This window comes from Eriocheir sinensis, chromosome 62 (genome assembly GCF_024679095.1).
Source record: "Eriocheir sinensis breed Jianghai 21 chromosome 62, ASM2467909v1, whole genome shotgun sequence".
NCBI lineage: Eukaryota > Metazoa > Arthropoda > Malacostraca > Decapoda > Varunidae > Eriocheir > Eriocheir sinensis.
In genome coordinates this window covers 7,047,158-7,056,355 of record NC_066570.1, presented here as the reverse complement: position 1 = coordinate 7,056,355, position 9,198 = coordinate 7,047,158, and the positions used below count along the sequence as shown (strand labels likewise).

Here is a 9,198-nt window from a genome sequence, read left to right as displayed (position 1 = left end):
CCGTTTTGATCTTCGCATACTTACTTTTTATTGTTTTGGGTGGCCCTGAGCGCCTTGTAAATCATCTTAGGGGTTCTGAATATTATCTATGCTGGCGCGGGTGATTTAATATTATTGTTATAATTATTACTTTATTTATTTTCTTTATGCAATGCCTTTGGTTCACCTGGTTCAGACTACTTCCCTGTGCTCCGTTTGAAAACCAAAGTCCGCGTGGACGGTACGGCTGTCGGAGCTGTGTCCTGAAGTATGGTATGGTTACCCCCCAAATTATCAGCACCTTATGAACGATAGAGCAAGGCTGAGCGAGTGTTAGAGGAGATACACAGTGGTATTTGTCAATGACGTATGGTTGTGTCGTTTTTTCAATATCTCATGTTTTTTTGGGGGTTGAACGATACAATAGAATGAGCGAATGTTAGAGAAGGTTGACGTTGGTTGCTGTCAATGGCGCGTCTTATTATTCCATGTTCTAAAGTGTCATTAAGGGTTTTATTATAAGACATTTCGCAGCCCAAGAACACATATTTGACAAGGCTTTCGTAGGAGTTGTGGGCATTTCCAGGAGTAGTTTTATGACCCTGGTGGTAGTGTGACCCTTCTTCTGTACCGTGAACCTGAAGAAACACTCATTAGAACCTGACTGACCCCCTCTTTGACCTTTAGAAATAGCTGATGTGAGAAGCGAAAGTGTCTTATATTACCAACTTAACTTTCTCGTCTGACTGTACGGGATAGATCTGCCCATCAGCGTTACTCTCTGAACCCGGAACCCCAAATCCACCCATCCAGCTTCTTGCTATCACCGCTTCTTGCTATCAAAAGTGGTGTGGGGGAAGGCTGCGCGGAGAGAGTCATGTGGTCTGCGGCGGGAATGGTAATGAACACGTTAAAAACAATGCCTTGGGAGCGAGGGTAGCCGTGGAGGACGAGGCGGCGGTGACTGGAGATAAAAATAAATAGACATGCAAGGCGACGTAATATATGTAACCACTCGTGTTTGGTGAGGCGGAGAGAGGTGATGGTGGGGCGAGGTACCGGAGCTATTTGTTTATGCATGAAAGTGGAGCAAGACGGTAGAGGAAAAAAGGTAATATTAATTTGCCAGAGCGATATAAAGTGGAAAAGTGTTGTTAGGAATAAGTGGAATGAAGGTATTTGGTGTATAACTCAGGTCGTAATTCTCAGACGCTGCCTCCACTCACATCAAGATTTCTTAAGGCCTATAAAAGGAAATTAATCTGGCCTTCATGAGTAATTTTTCGCGTTGTCATATAATCGCCAGGATCTAAAAACTACCCTTCTGTATTTATGGATTTATCTACACCGCTCCATCTTTATTGCTTTCTTTCATTCTTTATTTACCTTTTTCATTACCTGTTTCTTTTAGTTTCCCTCGTGGCTTTATTTACTTCGCTGGCCTTACCTTGTTTATCAGTTCGGCGGCGTGTGTGTTGTGGCGCCACCAGCAACATTTCTTGGATAGTGGCTTGTGGGCGGCGTGTGAATCAGTGTGTGTGTGTGTGTGTGTGTGTGTGTTGCCTGCTTGCTCGCGGCGTATCCTTGTAGCCAGCGATCTGATTAGGCAGTGTTCTTCATTTCTCTCTGGGGTTATGGCGGGGCGCGGCGTGGGAAGCAGTGTGTGTGTGGGTTGCCTCCTTGCCCGCGGCGTATATCCTTGTAGCCAGCGATCTGATTAAGCTGTGTGTTTTCCATTTCTCCTCCCTGGTGGTGATTGCCCTTGAGTGTTTATTTATTCTTTTTTGTCGTCTGTGTGGTTTTCTTAGTCCTCGTCTTTATCATCATCGTTTTTTCTTCTTTTCTCGTTATCCTTGTTCTTGTTCTTGTTCTTGTTCTTTCTTCTTCTTTTTCTTCTTCTTTTTCTTCATTTCTTCTTGTTCTTGATTTGTTTTTCTTCTTCGCCTTCTTCCTCTTCTTTTTTTCTTCTTCTTCTTCTTCTTCTTCTTCTTCTTCTTCATAATTTCTTCTTGTTCTTGTTTTGTTTTTCTTGTTCTTGTTCTTGTTCTTCTTGTTCTTGTTCTTGTTCTTGTTCTTGTTCTTCTTCTTCTTGTTCTTCTTCTTCTTCTTCTTCTTCTTCTTCTTCTTCTTATTATTATTATTATTATTATTATTATTATTATTATTATTATTATTATTATTATTATTATTATCATCATCATTATTCGTTTTGTCCTTGTTCTTTATCCCATTGATTAGACTCATTTCCCCATCTTTTTCTCGGTGCTTATTATGAACACCTCTATTTTTTTTATATTTTTACGAAGGAGGAGGAGGAGGAGGAGGAGGAGGAGGTGTGCAATAATACATGACACAGGTAACACAAATCAGGCCCATTAGATTATACACAATACGGTTTACTTTCGTTTTTGTTTTATGTCGAGAACGTAACGACAGAGACCACAAAGAACCGCAAGATGAAAATAGAAGAAGAAAGAAAGAAAAAAATAATGTAAAAAGTTCGTACATAATGTCTGGGCCTTGCGAAAATCTTTACAGCGTTTATGATTAGAATATATCTTTTTTGATGAAGCGTGTCATTGTCAATTAGCGCCAGGTAGCTATTTACAGGTATGCATTACGGAGGCTTCCCTTATACAGTGTTAAAAAGAAACCACCAATATGACTGTACAATTTTTATTTCTTGATTTAGACTTTGGGGGGAATGGAGAGGAGGAGAGGCTGGGGGTGGGTGGGTGGGTGGTGGAGTCAGGCCGAAGTGATGGTGTGGTGGAGGGTCGGGGGTGTTGAGGGACGGGGAAGCGGGGCACGACTGGAAGAAAATAATAAGGGGAAGGTGAACGGTTTGCTGCCGGGATACACACATGAGATAAGGGAGGGAGGGGGCAGTGAGGCAAATAAATAGAAAATAAGAGAAATAAATAGAAAAAAAATAAATAAGTAGAATAAATATAAAAATAATAAATAGAAAATAGAAAAAAAGAGAGAAAAGAAAAAAGAAACGTCGAACTGAAGTACAAACAAGAGGTGTAAATTAAAATCTAACCTAATATGGAAACTTAACGTGATATTAAAGCATATAGGAGTAGAGTTGAATAAAGACAGCGTAAAAATATAGTAACGTAAAAAGTATACTCAAATACGTATATAAACAAAACGGGAGATTAAAGTTGGGGAAGGCTAAATCTTATTGGTGGTTGTTGGGGAAGGTTGAATGTTATTGGTGGTTGTTGGGGGAAGGTTGAATGTTATTGGTGGTTGTTGGGGAAGGTTGAATCTTATTGGTGGTTGTTGGGGAAGGATGAATGTTATTGGTGGTTGTTGGGGAAGGTTGAATGTTATTGGTGTTTGTTGAGGAAGGTTGAATGTTATTGGTGGTTGTTGGGGAAGGTTGAATGTTATTGGTGGTTGTTGGGGAAGGTTGAATGTTATTGGTGGTTGTTGGGGAAGGTTGAATCTTATTGGTGGTTGTTGGGGAAGGTTGAATGTTATTGGTGGTTGTTGGGGAAGGTTGAATGTTATTGGTGGTTGTTGGGGAAGGTTGAATGTTATTGGTGGTTGTTGGGGAAGGTTGAATGTTATTGGTGGTTGTTGGGGAAGGTTGAATGTTATTGGTGGTTGTTGGGGAAGGTTGAATGTTATTGGTGGTTGTTGGGGGAAGGTTGAATCTTATTGGTGGTTGTTGGGGAAGGTTTAATCTTATTGGTGGTTGTTGGGGAAGGTTTAATCTTATTGGTGGTTGTTGGGGAAGGTTGAATGTTATTGGTGGTTGTTGGGGATGGCTAAATCTTATTGGTGGTTGTTGGGGAAGGTTGAATGTTATAGGTGGTTATTGGGGAAGGTTGAATGTTATTGGTGGTCTCTGGGCAGGAGTGGGCGGGGCTTAATTGCCAAGCTAACATGAATACAGTATACAACCAACCTGCCGCGGTGCTCGTCGTCCTCCTCGTCTTGTCTTCGTCGCGCGGGTCACAGGGGCGGCAGTGTTAGTGGCCGTACCCGTAGGCTCTGTAGGGACTCCCGTAACCGTATCCGTGGCCGCCGTAGCTACCACCATACCCATAGCCGTAGATGGGTCTGCCATAGCCGTAGCCTCCATAGCCACCATAACCTCCATGACCGTAACCATAGCCGCCATACCCACCGTGGCCATACCCTCCATAGCCACCATAACCGTAGGAGGGAGCACCATAGCCATAACCTCCGTAGCCACCGCCATAGCCACCATAGCCACGATGAGAGACAGTGTAGCTTGAAGCGCCGGCCTTAGCCTCGGGTGTGGCCTGCACCACCACCGCCATCACCACCACCGCCGCCACCACCACCAGAGCCATCACCTGCAAAGGAAAGGAAGGTGATATCGGGATGTCAGTGCGAGACTAACCTTGATCATTGTTAGTTTGTTGTGGGTGTTTGTTAAGGGGGAGGCGTCCATGTAATAGTAGTAGCAGTAGTAGTAGTAGTATAGTAGTAGCAGGAGCGGGTTTCAGCACCTTGTTATTGCACACCGTCCTTACAACAGCACGTAATCCATGAAGCAATATTGAGACCCGCATTAGTAGTTGTCTGTGCTTGTTACGGTCATTACCTCATTGTCGGTGGCGGTGTTGTTACCATCTGCAGCGGCGCCAATACACCACCAATATGACCGCCAGTACCACTCGTGACCATCAGTGCCTTGCCGGCTCACTGACCGTCATGTAGGCGTTTGGATGTACACTCCAGAAACAGTCTCCCACCCTCGAGAACGTAACAGTATGAAACGCGAACGAAAAGAGCTATTTAACTCGTGTGGATTGGCGTGCACTCTCTCTGGTCTTCGCTCATTTTCTGTTCCGTCAATCTCGAGGGTGGTCGATACTTTGTTGACTGACTGTACGTGTGCGTGTGAATGCCATGACTTACCCAACTGTACATAGGATGCTCTCTTCATGATCTGCCACTCACGCCATATCAACCACATACCCATACCTACATTTTTCATTCGTAAACGCATCATTATCGTTCTAATCAGTGTTTGCAGCGTACTTAAAATGGTATTCGGTGCCTCCCAGTAATATCTCATTCGCTTCTTATCAGCACATTCCAGTGACCTTCTTTTTCATTCGTAATCGCATCGCTATCAATGTAATAATTTTTTGCAATAGACTTAAAATGGTTCGCGTCCCGTTCGCCGCTACAAACAAGCTGGCAATTTTTCACGTTATCGCCAAGTGGCCGAAGACTACCTACATGCTGTCTTGAAGACCATCATTCAACCTGGATTCTAGATTCTCACGAAAAGAGGATCATGGATGAGCTTCGGGGGGCAGCATAGCCAAGCAATATGGTGTCGCTACCTCCGCCATAACGGGCTAGGACCGACCACCAGGCTCCACGGAGAAAGCCTTCCGGCGGCAGAGGCAAAACGTAAAAAAGAAAATAATAGTAAAAATAATAATAATAGTAAAAACCTCAGTGCAGTCTCGTAACCTTGCTCTCGTTGTGGTCTCGCCGCGTCCAGCAAAATTGGTGCTAAGCGGTGGGCAGTGAGGACCTCCGGGAGAGACCAACAGTCCATTACCACCACCACCACCCACCGCCAACAGCTGCGCCAATAATAATAACAACCGCCTCCACCACAACCCCGACAAAGATAAATCAAATGCCTCCTTTAGCATTGTGCGTGTCTTTCTGTGCAGTCTTACAAGTGACGCCGCTCTGCCTTGCCTGTAATCTAAACAATATCCACGACACTAGTGAGTTTCGATAGCCACCTCAAGCTGGTACGAGCCGCAGAAGTAAATGTAAGGAAAACTGTAGTGTAAAGAAGGCCTGGAAAAAATAAATACGTGAGAAATGGCGCGTTTAAGAAGAGAAAATCTGGAGACTGACATGTCGCTTCATCTCTGCTCTCCTTTGAAAAATTAAAAAAACAAAAGTGCAGGAAAAAAATGTGAGAATGACGTGGCTAAAGAAAATAAAACCAACAGACCAACGTATCCTTTCATCCCTCTCCTCCTGCGAAAATAAAATAATAAACTGAAATAACGCAGGATTGAAAAAAAATTAAGACCATAATGTGCTGTGCTGTCGATATTTATACTTCTTCCTCTATACCTCCATTATCGCTCCTCCATCAACTCTCCATAAATCAAGACGCCCCTCTCCCTTAATACCGTGTCCATTTAAGCTGTCAGAGGGGGAGGGGGAGGCTTGGAGACTGGAAAGGGAGGGGGGGGGTGCGCTTGGAGACTGGAAATGACGGGGGCGCTTGGAGACTGGAAATGGAGGGGGGGCGCTTGGAGACTGGAAATGGAGGGGGGGCTTGGAGACTGGAAATGGAGGGGGGAGCGCTTAGAGACTGGAAATGGAGGAGGGGGCTTGGAGACTGGAAATGGAGGGGGCGCTTAGAGACTGGAAATGGAGGGGGCTTGGAGACTGGAAATGGAGGAGGGGCTTGGAGACTGGAAATGGAGGGGGCGCTTGAGACTGGAAATGGAGGAGGGGGCTTGGAGACTGGAAATGGAGGAGGGGCTTGGACTGGAAATGGAGGGGGCGCTTAGAGACTGGAAATGGAGGAGGGGCTTGAGACTGGAAATGGAGGGGGGCTAGAGACTGGAAATGGAGGAGGGGCTTGGAGACTGGAAATGGAGGAGGGGCTTGGAGACTGGAAATGGAGGGGGCGCTTGAGACTGGAAATGGAGGAGGGGCTTGGAGACAGGACATGGCGGGGGGCGCGCTTCGAGACTGGAAATGGAGGAGGGGGCTTGGAGACTGGAAATGGAGGGGGGAGCGCGAAGAGACTGTAAATGTAGTAGGGGGCTAGGAGACTGTAAATGGAGGGGGCGCTTAGAGACTGGAAATGGAGGGGGCTTGGAGACTGGAAATGGAGGAGGGGCTTGGAGACTGGAAATGGAGGGGGGGCGCTGGAGACTGGAAATGGAGGGGGCGCTTGGAGACTGGAAATGGAGGGGGGCGCTTGGAGACTGGAAATGGAGGGGGGGGCGCTTGAGACTGGAAATGGAGGGGGGCGCTTGGAGACTGGAAATGGAGGGGGGGGCGCGTGGAGACTGGAAATGGAGGGGGGGGCGCTTGGAGACTGGAAATGGAGGGGGGGGGGCGCTTGGAGACTGGAAATTGAGGGGGGGGGGCGCGTGGAGACTGGAAATGGGGGGGGGGGCGCTTGGAGACTGGAAATTGAGCTCTCCGCGATGGGTGTACTCCTAGTAGTCTTAGCCTTTTGCCTTGAGCCTTGGACTTAGCGAACTTTGCATGCTTCTGCTTTTCCTTTGTTTACTTCTAACTTCTTACTCTTTCCTACTTCTTACTCTGTCCTTTTAAATCACCTTAATATCCCTTTTCATCTATTTTTATTTCCCTAAGTTTGCCTGGCCTTCTATCTCCGACTTTTCCTTTGTTTACTTCTAACTTCTTCCTCTGTCAGTTTAAATCACCTTAATATCCCTTTTCATCTATTTTTATTTGCCTAAGGTTGTATGGCCTTCTTTCTCCTACTTTTCCTTTCTTTATCCTCAAGTTCTAATGCTCCTAGACATACTACTTTTTCTCTCTTTACTTGTAACTCCTTTCCCTGTCCCTATAATAAAACCTTACTATCCTTTCGGTATATATATCCTTAAGTTTGCATGCTCCTAGACATACTACTTTTCCTCTCTTAACTTGTAACTCCTTCCCCTGTCCTTTTAGTAACATCTTAATATCCTATCATTATGCTTAGCCTCAAGTTTGATTGTTTCTATATCTTTCACTTCTTCTCTCTCCTATCTCTTTCCCGTGTCACTTTCATCCCTCTTACAAATCCTAACACAACAAACACTTCCTATTGCTTGGTCTAATGTAATTCCCTTTCTTGTCCCCGAAGATCATTTACTAATACTAACTCAACACTCCTTCTCTTCCGTTAACTTGGCCTTCGTGAATTGAGAACATCGTAACACTTCATAATAACAAACAAGATGCTTCACCATACATCTGAAGCTACATTAGGCCAAGTTAACGGAAGAGAAGGAGTGTTAACTTGGCCTAATGTAGCTTCAGATGTATGGTGGAGCACTTTGTTTGTTATGAAGTGTTACGATGTTCTCAGTTCACGACAACCACCACCACCACCGCCACCGCCACTCACGTTTCTCGCCATCGTGCAGGAGGCTGAGAGTTGGTTGCTGTAGGTCTTTCTGCCACAGGAGGAAGCCAGGTTATCCCCCTAAGCCTCAACACGTTCTTTATATACAACACCCGCGCCTGCCTTCACAATGACCTCCTCTCTGACCCCCAACTCCCCCACTCTCCTCTCCTACAGCCTTCCTCCCTCTCCCCTTTCTCCTCCTCCTTCGCCCTTCCTTCACACCCCATACCTCCACGCCCCCTTCTCTCTCCTAACCTACTCCCCCTTTCTCTCCTCCCTCCTCCCCCTTCCTTCACGCCCACCTTCACCAACCCTTCAAATCCGCCTCCCACTAGCTTTTCCTCTCCTCCTCCTCCTCCTCCTTCCTTCCTTCACACCTTTTACCTCCACGCCTATAAAGGGTGGTTTGGTACCGATAAGACATGGTTTGTTACCGGTAAAAAGTGGTTTGTTACCGGTAAAGGGTGATTTGGTACCGATAAGGCGAGGTTTGGTACCGATATGGGAAGGGTTAGTAGCGATAAGGGAAGGGTTGGTACCGGTTAGGGGTGATTTGGTACCGATAAGGAGAGGTTTGGTACCGATATGGGAAGGGTTAGTAGCGATAAGGGAAGGGTTGGTACCGGTTAGGGGTGATTTGGTACCGATAAGGAGAGGTTTGGTACCGGAATGGGAAGGGTTAGTAGCGATAAGGGAAGGGTTGGTACCGGTAAGACGTGATTTGGTACCGATAAGACATGGTTTCTTCCACCCCCCAATTAGCTCCCCTCTTTCACGCCTCACTTCCTCAGCCCCCCCTCCTTCACCCTCCCTTCCTTCACACCCCTTTTCCCCTCACCCCCTTCCTTCTCTTCAGCCTTATCGGAACCCCCATTTCCAATCTCATTCGTCTTCCTATTTCCCTTTCTTTAACTTTCCTTTCTCACCCTGTTCTAACCTCCCCCCCCTCCCCCTGTGCACCCCTTTCCTGCTCACCCCTTCCCTTTACACTTTTTCCTCTTTCCAACCTCCCCAACCTCCCCTTTCCAAAGCCTTTCTTCCTCCCTCCTCTTATGCCCTTTCCTTTCCTCCTTCCTCAAACCCACTTCAAT

General features: G+C 46.1%; 1 protein-coding gene across 1 annotated transcript; it reads right to left on the bottom strand.

Moving 5' to 3' along the window:
- Nucleotides 1-2,623: 2,623 nt before the first annotated feature.
- On the bottom strand, nucleotides 2,624-8,168 carry LOC126986532 (neuropeptide-like protein 29). The gene is made up of 3 exons (XM_050842806.1): nucleotides 8,108-8,168; nucleotides 3,902-4,316; nucleotides 2,624-2,791 (listed from the first exon to the last, which is right to left on the bottom strand). The coding sequence occupies exons 1-2, from the start codon at nucleotides 8,117-8,119 to the stop codon at nucleotides 3,966-3,968; spliced, it is 363 nt and encodes a 120-aa protein (XP_050698763.1). The 5' UTR covers nucleotides 8,120-8,168; the 3' UTR covers nucleotides 2,624-2,791; nucleotides 3,902-3,965.
- Between the last annotated feature and the right edge of the window lie 1,030 nt (nucleotides 8,169-9,198).